The sequence below is a fragment of the Calliphora vicina genome, chromosome 3 (assembly GCF_958450345.1).
Source record: "Calliphora vicina chromosome 3, idCalVici1.1, whole genome shotgun sequence".
Lineage (NCBI taxonomy): Eukaryota > Metazoa > Arthropoda > Insecta > Diptera > Calliphoridae > Calliphora > Calliphora vicina.
The window spans coordinates 118,785,222-118,802,037 of NC_088782.1; the positions used below are offsets into that span (position 1 = coordinate 118,785,222).

Here is a 16,816-nt window from a genome sequence, read left to right on the forward strand (position 1 = left end):
CATATTTTACATAGGTAAACTTGGTAAAGTTCGTATTTTACATAGGTAAACTAGGTAAAGTTCATATTTTACATAGGTAAACTTGGTAAAGTTCGTATTTTACATAGGCAAACTAGGTAAAGTTCATATTTTACAAAGGTAAACTAGGTAAAGTTCATATTTTACTTAGGTAAACTAGGTAAAGTTCATATTTTACGGAGGTAAACTAGGTAAAGTTCATATTTTACAGAGGTAAACTAGGTAAAGTGGATATTTTACACATGTAAACTAGGTAAAGTTCATATTTTACATAGGTAAACTACGTAAAGTTTGTATTTTACATAGGTAAACTAGGTAAAGTTCATATTTTACTTAGGTAAACTAGGTAAAGTTCATATTTTACATAGGTAAACTAGGTAAAGTTCATATTTTACAGAGGTAAACAAGGTAAACTTCGTATTTTACTTAGGTAAACTAGGTAAAGTTCATATTTTACATAGGTAAACTAGGTAAAGTTCATATTTTACAGAGGTAAACTAGGTAAAGTTCATATTTTACACATGTAAACTAGGTAAAGTTCATATTTTACATAGGTACACTATGTAAAGTTTGTATTTTACATAGGTAAACTAGGTAAAGTTCATATTTTACAGAGGTAAACTAGGTAAAGTTCGTATTTTACATAGGTAAACTAGGTAAACTTCATATTTTACATAGGTAAACTAGGTAAAGTTCATATTTTACATAGGTAAACTTGGTAAAGTTCATATTTTACAGAGGTAAACTAGGTAAAGTTCATATTTTACACATGTAAACTAGGTAAAGTTCATATTTTACATAGGTACACTATGTAAAGTTTGTATTTTACATAGGTAAACTAGGTAAAGTTCGTATTTTACATAGGTAAACTAGGTAAACTTCATATTTTACATAGGTAAACTAGGTAAAGTTTGTATTTTACATAGGTAAACTAGGTAAAGTTCATATTTTACATAGGTAAACTTGGTAAAGTTCATATTTTACAGAGGTAAACTAGGTAAAGTTCATATTTTACAGAGGAAAACAAGGTCAAGTTCATATTTTACATAGGTAAACTATGTAAAGTTCATATTTTACAGAGGTAAACAAGGTAAACTTCGTATTTTACTTAGGTAAACTAGGTAAAGTTCATATTTTATTTGTTGTAGGTAAAGTTCATATTTTACACATGTAAACTTTGTAAGGTTCATATTTTACAGAGGTAAACTAGGTAAAGTTCATATTTTACAGAGGAAAACAAGGTCAAGTTCATATTTTACAGAGGAAAACTAGGTAAAGTTCATATTTTACAGAGGTAAACAAGGTAAACTTCGTATTTTACTTAGGTAAACTAGGTAAAGTTCATATTTTATTTGTTGTAGGTAAAGTTCATATTTTACACATGTAAACTTTGTAAGGTTCATATTTTACAGAGGTAAACTAGGTAAAGTTCATATTTTATATACTTAAACAAGGTCAAGTTCATATTTTACATAGGTAAACTATGTAAAGTTCGTATTTTACATAGGTAAACCAGTTAAATTTACATTTTACATAGGTAAACAAGGTAATATTCATAATTTACATAGGTAAAGTTCATATTTATACAAATTTAGTTAAAATTTGTTTGTCGAAAAAAAATATTTGTGGAAAACAATTTTTGGGTGAAAAAATTTTTTTAAAAAAATTGTTAGTAAAAAATTATTGGAGAAACCAGTTTTAATTTTTTTTTGTTCGAAATTATTTTTTAAAATTTTTTTTTTTATTAAATTATGACAACTAAATGTATTTTGTTGTTGTATTAGACTTATGATTTGTATGTTTGTATAATTCTCTATGGTGAAGATTAAAATAATAAAATTTTTATATATTTTTCATTTTAATGTGTCTTTATTTCTTAAAGCAAAATAAAATTTTTCCGTTTTTTGTTATACTTAAATCTTAAATATAAACAAACAAAAATTAATAATTATATTAATAATAATAAAACATACACATAGATTACATGCTCTAAAAAAAACTTTTAAGAAAAATGTTCGTAATTTATAGCAAATTATGGCATTTGAAAAACAGTTGAATAAATTAAGCCTGCCTTTATTTTGTTGTTCTCTTAGTTGATTTCATTACATTTAAGATAAATTGAAATTTTGTGTAAAATCATATTCGATGGTTGGTATAACAGTTTGTACAAATTTCAAAAATATAATCAAATATAAATGCACGCCCAATTCGCCGCCACCCTCCTCAACGGTTTGTATAATTTTCTTCATTATATCGGCATGACGACAGGGATGAACCGAGGCCATATTGGGACCGGGCAAATGGGGATGGGATTCCATGGTGACAGTCTTTTTGGCATGATCCTGTGAGACATCTTCGTACATTTGCTCAACATTTAAGGGTTTACGTTTCTGTTTTAATGCATAAATAACAATTAGAAACATACTTTAATAATGGAATAACATGAAATTTACCTCATCATAACCCACTACCCAGAGACGTGGTGTTTGATAGTATTTATCATAGGTTATGTGTAAATCATAGGTACGAGTATGTAGTACTGAGTCGCCAGCATCTAATGCTGATGCCCCTTCCGTTTTAGTGGTATCGGATTTATCACATTTCCTGGTGGTTAATGCTACCGCAGGATCAACCAACTCCAACATGCCACTCTCCTCAAATTCGTCCATATCTAAAGCCTCGTCATCATCATCTTCATCATCGCCCGCGGCACCATCATTCATATCACCAGGTTGGTCACTATCGGGTGTGTGCATTTCATCCTTTAAAGTTTTATTAAATTATACAAACTTGTTAAAAAATTAATTTATAGTTCATTAGTTTACCTTGCTATCGTCTAAAGTTAATTCACAGATTTTGTCGATTTCCTGGGCAGTGCCATCTTCGTTTAGTTGATGCGTTTCTACCCAACCGCCATCGCCACCTTCCTCTTCGACAACTGTTTCTTCGCCCACATACTCCATTTGTTTGCATCTTCGATAGCAGGGTACATTACGGGTAATTAAGAATTGTTTATCTGAAATATAAAACGGAAACAAAATTTTGTTCAATCGATTCAATTATCGAACGATAACAACAAAATTTACTAAAGAAAATTCAGATATCGATAACAAAATTTGCTAAATAAAATTCCGTTATCGATAACAAAATTGTCTAAATTAAATTCAGTTATCGATAACAAAACGTTCTAACGAAAATTAAATTTTCTAAAGAAAGTTCAGTTATCGATAACACAATTTTCTAAATGAAATTCAGTTATCGATAACAAAATTTTCTAAAAAAAATCAGTTATCGATAACAAAATTTTATATATAAAATTCAGTTATCGATAAAAAAAATTTTATAGATAAAATTCAGTTATCGATAACAAAATTTTCTTAAAAAAATTCAGTTATCGATAACAAAATTTTCTAAAAATAATTCAGTTATCGATAACAAAATTTTATAGATAAAATTCAGTTACCGATAACAGAATTCAGTTATCGATAACAAAATTTTCTATATAAAATTCAGTTATCGATAACAAAATTTTATAGATAACATTCAGTTATCGATAACAGAATTCAGTTATCGATAACAAAATTTTTTATATAAAAATCCGTTATCGATAACAAAAGTTTTTATATAAAATTCAGTTATCAATAACAAAATTTTCTATATTAAATTCAATTATCGATAACAAAATACAACAACTATATAAAATTTCGTTTCTAGTAATATGATTTTAATGAACGTTTTACCTTTAGGCAAATATGATTTGGTTTTATTATCATCTCCAGCTGCCCACTGCCAGGTGGGACAGTGATGTACCAAATGATCTCCGGCTGCCACAAATTCCTCTGGTGTCAAGACACCAGTTTCACGAAATTTAGATTCCTACAAACAAAACAAAAGCAGATCTATATTTAGCATTTTAAGATCATGTATATGCATCAAAACAATCAATGTCTTATCACCACCACTCAAAATTTAGTGTCACCACAACAAAACAAAAAAAAACAGTCCTAGTTAAAAATAACTTATGACTCATATTGCATGCACCAACAGACTTATCACCGTCTCCAGAAATCTTAATTTTAAAGAAAATTAAAGATTTTGTAATATAACAATACTATTATTCAAATCATTAATTTCTTAATTTTTAATTGATAAAATTCAATATGAAATAAATTAATTCAATATAGGTATAAAAAAAATTCGTCGTTTTTTCTTAATTCTCTTTTAAGTTGTTTTTACTCCAACAAACTCAAAAAATCATGACTTAAAATCACGAAAAAAAAGTCATCGTGTGAATTCCGTGTTTGCAGTGCTTGTCAAACACGCCATGTAAATTAGATGGGGGTGTTTGACGAGTCTGACTGACAAGCAAGATTTTTTGCTGCTAACGACGTCAGCAGCGCAGCCTGTGTTCCGTTTTTTCAGTTAGCAGTTGCAAAAACGTAGTACTATTACCTAAATATTATTAAACGTATATTATTTTTCTTAATTTACCTTTAAAACTGGTGTCAAATATTCGGCTACATTTAGGGCTGTGCCCTTAACACTGTTTAAAACACTTTGCATGTCTTAGAATTTCAGGTAAATATGTTATCAATTAGTTGTTAATGATTTATTAACAATTTTTTTGTGATAAATTTCTTTGTTTTAATTGTTAAAACGTCTGTAAAGATTGCTTTCTATTTTTTTAATCTGCTTTGTTGCTTTTCTTTCTATTTCTCCCGTCTGTTTGTTTGTGTGTTTAATTGCGCAGTTGTATGAAAAAAGTAGTAGAATTTAATGCGTATCAATAGGCAATAACAGTTCATATTACTAACACAGGGTAATTCAAAATAGTAATAATGATTACCGTTACATTTTGAAAAAGGATTGTGGATTACGCAAAAAATAATTGTAGTATTGATAAAAAAAATATAAATTTTGGTACCAAAACGATTTGAAAACGATAATAGGTGTGATTTAAAATAATTCCTATTCAAATGATTTACAAAATATATAAGTATAATAATAATAAATTTAAATGATAAACAAATTAATAACTTTATTGATAACAATCACAAAAAATCGTTGAAATAGAGTTTTTTCTATGCATACATTTTTTAGGTTGATATTGCTAGCTTGCAAAATATATCCATGAGGTGGTGGCAAAAATTATTAGTTCCGATTTACACCACGACTTTTAAGACGTCGTTTTTTCTTAATTTCCTTATGAAGTTGCTTTTACTCCACCCCTATTATCTATAAACTCAAAAAATCAAAAGAGAATTAAGAAAAAATGACGTCTAAAGTCATGGTGTAAATCGGCACTTAACCTCCCACTCAAAAACGTGCAGATTTTGTAAACAGTAAATTTTTCAATACCATTTTATTCAATTGCATAAAAAATTTACTATCTTTTTTTAATCTTCATTAAAAACATACAATAATAAACTTTTTATGAGCTTTCAAATTAAACATAAAATATTAACGTCTCAAAATAAAAGGAAAGTACTGCAACTATTTATTGCTATTAGTTATTTTTATGTTTAGAATTAAGATAAATATAGAAAAAGTTGATTTTTATCATTTAGTCGAGTTAATTTGCTTAATTTTACTTATTTTAATATTTTTTTTACAATTTATATATTATCCTTACCCTTTGTTAAAGTACTTTCTGTAATTTTACCCTTTTAATACAACCATTTCCAACCCTGCCTTACTTTAACCTTACCTACTACCTTAATAAGCATCTCAGACCAGGCAAATGAAGTGAATCGAGAGAAAAAAAGAAGAGGAGAAGAATTGAACGTAAATTGGAAATTCGGATAATTTTCTTGTAATTTTTCACAAATTAATCAACTAATAATAAATATTTACAAATAAAATTGTTATAAAACTAAAATATAATAATGATAACAACGAACTCAAATGAAAACCAAAGAAATTGCTAAAAAGCTATTAATAAAAAATTGAACTGAGAAAAAAAATAACCATTTTGTGTACATAAAAATTAAGGTGTAGTGAGAAGAGAAGAAGAAAAACGTACAACAACGTATCAGAAAAATTATAGATTTTGTGTTATTATTACAACAACGACGTACTACATTTTATATATTTGTAATAAAAGAAATTGTGTTGTTTGTTTTTACAAAGTTCATAATAATAATAGATAACTAGTTGAAAAGTTTATAAAAAAACATTGTTAATTTTAACAGTTTATTAAAACGGACAAATGTTACTTTAAAAAGTCTTGAAGAGGGAAGCAACGAAAATTGCATTTTCGAAAGCTTCTGCCTGTTGGGCGAGCTGGTGGTGTTGTGGATTTGTTGGTTTTCCTGTGGAACAAAAAGACGCAAAGGTATGTATATCTATACACAGGTTCAATGTAAATTGATAAGAAATCTTCTTTTTCTTTGTGCTAAAAAAAAAACTGAAAATAGGTTTTTTTTTTTTGGTAAAGTGTCTGTCTGGTCTGTCTACAGCTGTTCTGGGGCTATAAATGCGTGTGTTGTAATTTGGATTTTTATGTAGGCTTTTATTTTTATGACTGCTTAAGGGTATATGGGTGTGTATGTTTTGTATATTTAGTCTTTTTATAGTTTGTTGTAATAGGAAGTTTTTCATTACATATTCCAACTAGAATTTTTCAAGTGTTTATTTTTAATTTCATGAAAAAAAATTCATGATTTTTATTTATATTGTTAAAATTTAGGTCAGGGATTGGCCTTTTCATAAGGATGAGGTAATTATCAATTTTATTTGGTAGTTTAAGTGTGTGTAGGGCTGTTACCTTTAGCATAAATTACCGTTATCAAGGTTAAAGTTTATGTCACTATTAGGTTGTTTTATATTATTGTTACTTAAACATTTGTAATAATTTGTTATAGACAAAGGCAGGTTATAAAGTATGTTCAATATACATATTAGTAAAGTTTATAATGCTATGCTTTGTCCAAAAATTCGAATATATTTAATGTTCTTATTCGTTTCTGAATATTTCTATTCGATTATTAAAAATTAAGTTAAAGAACAATATAATTATTAAAATAATAATAGTACTTATTAGAACTAGAAAAAAATTTAATACAATTTTCAAAAAAGTACTAAATTTTCGTTCCAAAAATTGCTTTTCAGAAATGCACTGTTTTCTATAGAAAATTGTTTTGTCGAGACTGTTTTCTATAGAAAATTGTCTTGTCGAGACTGTTTTCTATAGAAAATTGTCTTGTCGAGACTGTTTTCTATAGAAAATTGTCTTGTCGAGACTGTTTTCTATAGAAAATTGTCTTGTCGAGACTGTTTTCTATAGAAAATTGTCTTGTCGAGACTGTTTTCTATAGAAAATTGTCTTGTCGAGACTGTTTTCTATAGAAAATTGTCTTGTCGAGACTGTTTTCTATAGAAAATTGTCTTGTCGAGACTGTTTTCTATAGAAAATTGTCTTGTCGAGACTGTTTTCTATAGAAAATTGTCTTGTCGAGACTGTTTTCTATAGAAAATTGTCTTGTCGAGACTGTTTTCTATAGAAAATTGTCTTGTCGAGACTGTTTTCTATAGAAAATTGTCTTGTCGAGACTGTTTTCTATAGAAAATTGTCTTGTCGAGACTGTTTTCTATAGAAAATTGTCTTGTCGAGACTGTTTTCTATAGAAAATTGTCTTGTCGAGACTGTTTTCTATAGAAAATTGTCTTGTCGAGACTGTTTTCTATAGAAAATTGTCTTGTCGAGACTGTTTTCTATAGAAAATTGTCTTGTCGAGACTGTTTTCTATAGAAAATTGTCTTGTCGAGACTGTTTTCTATAGAAAATTGTCTTGTCGAGACTGTTTTCTATAGAAAATTGTCTTGTCGAGACTGTTTTCTATAGAAAATTGTCTTGTCGAGACTGTTTTCTATAGAAAATTGTCTTGTCGAGACTGTTTTCTATAGAAAATTGTCTTGTCGAGACTGTTTTCTATAGAAAATTGTCTTGTCGAGACTGTTTTCTATAGAAAATTGTCTTGTCGAGACTGTTTTCTATAGAAAATTGTCTTGTCGAGACTGTTTTCTATAGAAAATTGTCTTGTCGAGACTGTTTTCTATAGAAAATTGTCTTGTCGAGACTGTTTTCTATAGAAAATTGTCTTGTCGAGACTGTTTTCTATAGAAAATTGTCTTGTCGAGACTGTTTTCTATAGAAAATTGTCTTGTCGAGACTGTTTTCTATAGAAAATTGTCTTGTCGAGACTGTTTTCTATAGAAAATTGTCTTGTCGAGACTGTTTTCTATAGAAAATTGTCTTGTCGAGACTGTTTTCTATAGAAAATTGTCTTGTCGAGACTGTTTTCTATAGAAAATTGTCTTGTCGAGACTGTTTTCTATAGAAAATTGTCTTGTCGAGACTGTTTTCTATAGAAAATTGTCTTGTCGAGACTGTTTTCTATAGAAAATTGTCTTGTCTGTCCTGGTTTTCTATAGAAAATTGTCTTGTCTGTCCTGGTTTTCTATAGAAAATTGTCTTGTCTGTCCTGGTTTTCTATAGAAAATTGTCTTGTCTGTCCTGGTTTTCTATAGAAAATTGTCTTGTCTGTCCTGGTTTTCTATAGAAAATTGTCTTGTCTGTCCTGGTTTTCTATAGAAAATTGTCTTGTCTGTCCTGGTTTTCTATAGAAAATTGTCTTGTCTGTCCTGGTTTTCTATAGAAAATTGTCTTGTCTGTCCTGGTTTTCTATAGAAAATTGTCTTGTCTGTCCTGGTTTTCTATAGAAAATTGTCTTGTCTGTCCTGGTTTTCTATAGAAAATTGTCTTGTCTGTCCTGGTTTTCTATAGAAAATTGTCTTGTCTGTCCTGGTTTTCTATAGAAAATTGTCTTGTCTGTCCTGGTTTTCTATAGAAAATTGTCTTGTCTGTCCTGGTTTTCTATAGAAAATTGTCTTGTCGAGTCTGTTTTCTATAGAAAATTATCTTGTCGAGACTGTTTTCTATAGAAAATTGTCTTGTCGAGACTGTTTTCTATAGAAAATTGTCTTTTCGAGACTGGTTTCTATAGAAAATTGTCTTTCGAGACTGGTTTCTATAGAAAATTGTCTTGTCTGTCCTGGTTTTCTATAGAAAATTGTCTTGTCTGTCCTGGTTTTCTATAGAAAATTGTCTTGTCTGTCCTGGTTTTCTATAGAAAATTGTCTTGTCGAGACTGTTTTCTATAGAAAATTGTCTTTTCGAGACTGGTTTCTATAGAAAATTGTCTTTTCGAGACTGGTTTCTATAGAAAATTGTCTTGTCTGTCCTGGTTTTCTATAGAAAATTGTCTTGTCTGTCCTGGTTTTCTATAGAAAATTGTCTTGTCTGTCCTGGTTTTCTATAGAAAATTGTCTTGTCTGTCCTGGTTTTCTATAGAAAATTGTCTTGTCTGTCCTGGTTTTCTATAGAAAATTGTCTTGTCTGTCCTGACAATCTGTACGGTTTTCTATAGAAAATTTTCTTGTCTGGTCTGGTTTTCTAAAGAAAATTGTCTTGTATGGACTTTTTTCTGTTTATAAGCAGCTATAGTTTTAAAATATTTATTTAAAAACACACAAAAATAGCCCTTTTCTAAAACGTTACAAACAATAACAATTTTAGCGGGAAAATATACAAGGTTTTTTAAATTGTAAATGATTCAATTCAATACAGCACGGCCAGCATTTAATTATGTATACATACTCACTCGTACCTATAAACTTTGTGTTTTAAATGCTCATTTCTATCAACATATCTATTTATAAACAAAAAATTTGTATTATTATTGTTGGCCATTTAATTATTTCTTGTGTTTTTATATAAAATCAAAAATCATTGTTTTCTATGCACGTGATGTTTGGTTTTCTTAAAATAAACTAAAATACATTTATATATTTTTGTTAGGCAGTTTAGTACACTTATAAACTAGAAAATAATGGGTATGTTAAATATATTTAAAGGTTTGGTATGCTAGTAATTTGTGTAGTTTATAAAAACGGAATGGAAAACCAACTTTAGTTAAAGATAATTATTAAATCCAGAAGAGTTTCATTCATTATGTGAATCTTCCTATAGGATTTATATTACAGCTTTAAAAAGAAAAACTATAAGTTAAGTTAGGTCACTTAAAAGTCGTTATAGATGAACAGACTAGACACAGAAGATTTGCGTGAGTTGTTGAATGTATGTATACTACATTAAATTTTTCCAAATAAATTATACTCTTTAATATTTAACTGTATAATAAATATTAGATTTAAACAATTAATGAAATCATACTTAAATCAAATATTATTTTTGAAAATATAAATGACTAAAATTTGAATTAAATTTACCCACAGATAGACGCGGTGTGGGGTTGGGCTTCTGCCCCGCTGCGCTTAGCAGCCAATAGAATGGGTGATCCCCTATTGCCGGGAGCCAATGGCGGTACGGGCGCTACAGCTGGCGGTAGTGGTGTGGACAGGCCACAGTCGCCAGCTCGCATGGCCCATACCTCTGATAAGCATCCCAAAGTTACACTATCCGAATTAAATATGCTACGACGACATCGTGAACTCTGCGATGTGGTACTCAATGTGGGTGGCCGCAAAATATTCGCCCATCGTGTTATACTCTCCGCCTGTTCGCCCTACTTTCGCGCCATGTTCACCGGTGAGCTGGAGGAGTCGCGACAAACTGAGGTCACCATACGTGACATCGATGAGAATGCCATGGAACTGTTAATAGACTTTTGTTATACCGCTCACATAGTGGTGGAGGAATCGAATGTTCAAACCCTATTGCCAGCCGCCTGTTTGCTACAGCTAGTAGAGATCCAGGATATATGTTGTGAGTTTCTTAAGCGTCAATTGGATCCTACCAATTGTTTGGGCATACGTGCTTTCGCCGATACTCATTCGTGTCGTGAGCTGTTGCGTATAGCGGATAAATTCACTCAGCATAATTTCCAGGAGGTTATGGAAAGTGAAGAGTTTCTTTTGTTGCCCGTGGGCCAGTTGGTCGATATTATTTGCAGCGATGAGCTGAACGTACGTTCAGAGGAGCAGGTTTTTAATGCCGTTATGTCGTGGTTGAAATATAATATAGCTGATAGGAGACAGCATTTAGCTCAGGTGGGTTTACAGCTCTAATTGTATAAAAAAAATAACTTAATTTACTAACCATCTTCTCGCAGGTTTTACAACATGTCCGTCTTCCACTTTTATCACCCAAATTTTTAGTTGGCACCGTCGGCTCTGACCTGCTAGTACGCTCCGATGAGGCCTGTCGCGATCTGGTCGATGAAGCCAAAAACTATTTACTACTTCCCCAAGAACGTCCCCTTATGCAGGGACCCCGTACACGTCCACGTAAACCCACGCGCCGTGGTGAAGTTCTGTTTGCTGTTGGCGGTTGGTGTTCCGGCGATGCCATTGCCTCCGTCGAACGTTTCGATCCACAGACAAACGATTGGAAAATGGTAGCACCCATGAGTAAAAGACGCTGCGGTGTTGGTGTGGCCGTACTCAATGATTTGCTGTATGCTGTGGGCGGCCATGATGGTCAGAGCTATTTGAATAGCATAGAACGTTATGATCCGCAGACAAATCAGTGGTCTTGTGATGTGGCACCCACTACCTCATGTCGCACCAGTGTGGGTGTGGCCGTTTTAGATGGATTTCTGTATGCGGTGGGTGGCCAGGATGGTGTGCAGTGTCTGAATCATGTGGAACGCTATGATCCCAAAGAAAATAAATGGTCAAAGGTGGGTTTGGAAATTTAACGTTTTATTTTTGAGTGTTTCTTAATATCTCCATGTTTCAGGTGGCCCCTATGACTACCAGACGTTTGGGTGTGGCTGTTGCGGTCTTGGGTGGTTATCTGTATGCAATTGGTGGCTCCGATGGTCAATGTCCTTTAAATACTGTGGAACGTTATGATCCCAGGTGGGTTTTTGTTATAATAATTATATTCTAATAAAATTATTTGCTTTATTTGTTGGGTGTCTTTTATTTTAGACAAAACAAATGGGTGGCTGTTAGTCCCATGTCCACACGCCGCAAACACTTGGGCTGTGCTGTTTTTAATAATTATATTTATGCTGTTGGCGGCCGTGATGATTGCATGGAACTTTCCTCCGCCGAACGTTATAATCCTCATACAAATACTTGGAGTCCTATTGTTGCAATGACATCGCGACGCAGTGGTGTAAGTATAATTAAATAAAAAATTTAGTGAGTTTTAAAAACACATTTGAACAAAAGTGCTATAAAAAAGGACTAAAACTACTTTTTGACTGATGTACTAATACCGAAGTACTTTTGGAAATATGTACGAAAAGTACTTTTGGAAAAAAGTACTAAAAGTACTTTTGGAAAAAAGTACTAAAAATACATTTGGTTAAACTACTTTTGATTAATGTACTCAAAGTACATTTGATTAATGTACTAAAAGTACTTTTGAAAACAGTACTAAAATATAGTTTTGAAAAAAAGTACGTTTAAAAAAAGTACTAAAAATAATTTAGACAAGTACTTTTGGAAAAAAGTTTTTGGAATAAAGTATTTTTGGAAATATGCACTAAAAGTACTTTTGAAAAAAAGTACTAAAAATACTTTTGATTAAATGAACTAAAAGTACTTTTGAAAAAAGTACTAAAATATAGTTTTGAAAAAGTACGTTTGAACAAAAGTACTAAAAATAATTTAGTAGAAGTACTTTTGAAAAAAAATTGCGAAAACTTTTTTTTTTGGAATAAAGTACTAAAAGTACTTTTGGAAATATGTACTAGAAGTACTTTTGATTAAAACAGTAAAAGATCTTTTGAAAAAATATGTACTAAAATACAGTTTTGGAAAAAAGTACTAAAAATACTTTTGACAAAAAGTACTTTTGGATTGCGAAAACTGCTTTTGGAATAAAGACTAAAAGTACTTTTGATTAAAATACTAAACGTACTTTTGACAAAAAGTACTTTTGATTAAAATATTTTCGATTAAAGTACAAAAAGTACTTTCGATTAAATTACTAAAAGTACTTTTGAAAAAATTACTAAAAAAGTACTTTTGAATAAAATATTAAAAGTACTTTCGATTAAATGACTAAAAGTACTTTTCAAAAAAGTACTAAAATAAAGTTTTGAAACAAGTACTAAAAGTACTTTTGATTAAATTACTAAAAGTACTAAAATACAGTTTTGGAAAAAAATACTAAAAGTACTTTTGATTGAAGTACTAAAACTACTTTTGAAAAAAGAGCTAAAAGTAATTCTAGTTCTGTTCTAGTTATATTCTAGTTCTGTTCTAGTTCTGTTCTAGTTCTGTTCTAGTTCTGTTCTAGTTCTGTTCTAGTTCTGTTCTAGTTCTGTTCTAGTTCTATTCTAGTTCTGTTCTAGTTCTGTTCTAGTTCTGTTCTAGTTCTGTTCTAGTTCTGTTCTAGTTCTGTTCTAGTTCTGTTCTAGTTCTATTCTAGTTCTGTTCTAGTTCTGTTCTAGTTCTGTTCTAGTTCTGTTCTAGTTCTGTTCTAGTTCTGTTCTAGTTCTGTTCTAGTTCTGTTCTAGTTCTGTTCTAGTTCTGTTCTAGTTCTGTTCTAGTTCTGTTCTAGTTCTGTTCTAGTTCTGTTCTAGTTCTGTTCTAGTTCTGTTCAAGTTCTGTTCTAGTTCTGTTCTAGTTCTGTTCTAGTTCTAGTTCTGTTCTAGTTCTGTTCTAGTTCTAGTTCTGTTCTAGTTCTGTTCTAGTTCTGTTCTAGTTCTGTTCTAGTTCTGTTTTAGTTCTGTTAGTTATCTTCTAGTTGTGTTCTAAAATTTTCAAATTTTTTGTCTTTCAGGTCGGCTTGGCTGTTGTCAATGGCCAATTATATGCCGTTGGTGGTTTTGATGGTTCTGCCTATTTGAAAACCATTGAAGTTTATGATACTGAAACAAATCAATGGCGCCTTTGTGGTTGCATGAACTACAGACGCTTGGGTGGTGGTGTGGGTGTAATGAGAGCTCCTCAAACTGAAAATTATATGTGGTAAGTTCATAAGAATAATAAAATTAAAAACTTTTTATCCTAATTTTTATATTCAAATGTCTTCTCAAAAGGATACGTAAAGATTCGGTTGTTTGATTGGGATTGGATAGTGACTCTAAGAATCTCTATATAACAAATCTATATAAATAATTCTTCTTTTTACTATTAAGAATTGTTTATTGCAAAGAATTTATTGAAAAAACAAAAAACACAAAAATTGTATAAACAAAAGCTAACAAAAGCCCCATTTATTAAAATATATATTGTTGGTAATCAAGAAAATTGCAAGAGCAAGCAAATTAGTAAGAATATTATTATTAAAACAAAAGAAAAACAAAATAACGAATTGTTTGATAACAAGTTAATGCACAGCAATATTTGAAACCTAATTAATCATGTCTTTAAAAGAAAAAGCCAAATTTTTATTCATTACAAAACGGTTGAGCATGTCCCGTAAATTTAAGATTTCTGCTTAAGTTTATGGGACATGCTAACATTTTAAGTTTTGGTCTATAAAATAAAATTATTGCACTAAATGTTGATATATTTAAGTTATTTAAAAAAAAAAAACAAACAAACAAAAAATATATATATTAAATGTATCTGAACTGCCTTTTCCTTATGAATCTATATGAAATACATACCTACATACTAAATTTATGAAAAATAACAAGAAAAACAAACCATCATTAATTTAATACCTATAAAAAAATAAATAAAAAAAACCCTATATTATTTGTATGTTTAAGTTATTGTTTAAAACCTAATTATTTAGTTATACAAATTATATTTAGTAGGTAATAAGCATTCATGATTTCTTTCAAAAATGTTTTATTTTTAATATTATATACATAGATTTTTATTAATTGCGAAATCCTTTTGTTGTTTTTTAAATAAACATTTATGCGTATTTTAAAATTTTAGTGTTTTTGTGGTAAAATAAAATAAATAAAGCACTTTAAATCAGTATATGTAATGGAAAAAATGTACACAGAAAATAAAATACTTAGGTTTAATTTTTAAATCAAAATTTAGAGTCTAATTACATTAATTTGTTTGTGAAAAATTAAAATTTTCTAAAAAAAAATATTTTGTCGGATGCTACTTTTTTTATTTATTTTTTTTTGCAAATGTTGGACGACAAATTCATTACATATGTATATGAGAACATTTTTATATATTTACGGTCTTAAAAGATATATATTAAGATTTCGTAAAAAGTTTAAATTTTCTAAAAGTTATTTATGTTTTTTTTTTTTCAAATGTCGGACGTCAACTACTTTAAATATCTTTTTTTATTTTATAGATAACTGAAGTTTTAAAGGACAATAATGTTATTTCCCATAAAAAACATCAATTTTCTATGAAATATTTTGTCGGATGTTCTTTTTTTTAAATGTCGGACGACAAAAAAATACATATTCTAAAAGAAAGATATAGAAATTTCGGGCGCTTAATATTTTAAATTATTGTAGAGATATTTCCAGTCTTACTAAGATATAAATTCATTTTTAGTAAAAAATTTAAAATTTCTAAAAAAAAAATTTTGTCGGAGGACAATAATTACAATGTTTTTACAACTAAATATATGGATTACAGAAGTTTTAAAGAGAAGTAGTTTTATTTCACGTAAATATATCCAATTTTCTATCAAATATTTTGTCGGATGTTGGTTTTTTTAAATGTCGGACGACAAATTGTATAAATATTCTAAAAAAAATTATATAATACTGCCGGACCGTAAATATCTTTAATAATTATATATATTTACAGTCAGAAATTGATATAAATTGAGTTTTTACGCTTTTTATCAAATGTCGGACGACAAATATTATAATTTGTTGTTTACATTTTATACATTAATAAAGTTTCATAGAGAAATAGTTTTATTTCCCTTAAAAAAAATCAGTTTGTCGGATGTCGGACGACAAATTTTATTTTTAGATTAATAAAGAAATAAAAAAAATGATCAATGAAAAATTAAAAGTTTCTTAAAACAATTTTGTCGGATGAAGTTTTTGTTTGAGAATTTAAAATTTTCTTAATTTTTTTCAAATTTGGTTCACAGATTTCTGAAAACCGCAGTTTTCTGTAATATATTTTGTCGGAAAGAATTTTAAAATAAAAAAAAATTTGTCGTCCGACATTTTTTTTTTTTTTTTGAAAAATCAGCTTTAAATTGAAAAGTAAATGAAAATATTTTGTCGGACTACAATTATTTGCGCAAAATTATGTTAATTAGACTTTATAAAGAAAATTTAGTCGACCGACATTTCATTATTGAAAATATTTTATTGATAAATCATAAATTTCAAATTTAATTAATAAAATATTTTGTCGGACGACTTTTGTTTGGGAAATAATTAATGTAATTGTTTAAAAATTCAGAAAATTAAAACAGAAAATGTTGTCTGACATTTTACACGTAAATAGTTTTGTCGGACGACATTTATTTAGGATATTGATGGATGAGTTTTTTTTTTAATTTTGTTATAAATTAACTTCAAATTTAAAAGTAAATAAAAAATTATTTTGTCGGATGACAAAAAAAATGTCGGTTGAATTTTTTTTTTTGGGAAAAAAAATTATTTTCTGTGAAAAAATACAAAATTTATTTAAAAACTATTTTGTCGGACGACATTTATGCGAAATAATTATTGTATTATTGTAAAAAATACTTAATATTGAGTTAATATTTTGTTTATTTGTCTTTATCAAGAAATTGAAATTAAAAATATTTTGTCGGACGACATTTTAAAGGATTTTTTTTGTCGGCTGACTATTTTTAAGAAAATTTAAAGGATTTTTAAGTTTAATTTAATATAAATACTAAATTTTAAACCATAAC

General features: G+C 29.0%; 2 protein-coding genes across 2 annotated transcripts; one reads left to right on the forward strand and one right to left on the reverse strand.

Annotated features, from left to right (window-relative positions):
• Positions 1-1,857: 1,857 nt before the first annotated feature.
• Positions 1,858-4,734, reverse strand: Atg3 (Autophagy-related protein 3). Its single transcript, XM_065504919.1, has 5 exons — positions 4,510-4,734; positions 3,759-3,894; positions 2,844-3,034; positions 2,472-2,780; positions 1,858-2,408 (listed from the first exon to the last, which is right to left on the reverse strand). The coding sequence occupies exons 1-5, from the start codon at positions 4,579-4,581 to the stop codon at positions 2,127-2,129; spliced, it is 990 nt and encodes a 329-aa protein (XP_065360991.1). The 5' UTR covers positions 4,582-4,734; the 3' UTR covers positions 1,858-2,126.
• Positions 4,735-5,765: 1,031 nt separating this feature from the next.
• Positions 5,766-14,931, forward strand: dbo (Kelch-like protein diablo). The gene is made up of 7 exons (XM_065503360.1): positions 5,766-6,352; positions 10,315-11,088; positions 11,151-11,720; positions 11,780-11,901; positions 11,974-12,163; positions 13,781-13,968; positions 14,040-14,931. Exons 2-7 carry the CDS (start codon positions 10,369-10,371, stop codon positions 14,062-14,064), a joined length of 1,815 nt encoding a protein of 604 aa, XP_065359432.1. The 5' UTR covers positions 5,766-6,352; positions 10,315-10,368; the 3' UTR covers positions 14,065-14,931.
• Positions 14,932-16,816: the final 1,885 nt, after the last annotated feature.

Coding starts and splice junctions, on each gene's coding strand:
- Atg3 (XM_065504919.1), bottom strand. CDS start 4,581: ATGCAAAGTGTTTTAAACAGTGTTAAGGGCACAGCCCTAAATGTAGCC. Junction 2,781..2,843: donor TAACTTTAGACGATAGCAAG/GTAAACTAATGA, acceptor AAAACTTTAAAG/GATGAAATGCACACACCCGA. Junction 2,409..2,471: donor GGGTAGTGGGTTATGATGAG/GTAAATTTCATG, acceptor GCATTAAAACAG/AAACGTAAACCCTTAAATGT.
- dbo (XM_065503360.1), top strand. CDS start 10,369: ATGGGTGATCCCCTATTGCCGGGAGCCAATGGCGGTACGGGCGCTACA. Junction 11,902..11,973: donor GTGGAACGTTATGATCCCAG/GTGGGTTTTTGT, acceptor CTTTTATTTTAG/ACAAAACAAATGGGTGGCTG. Junction 13,969..14,039: donor CAAACTGAAAATTATATGTG/GTAAGTTCATAA, acceptor TCTTCTCAAAAG/GATACGTAAAGATTCGGTTG.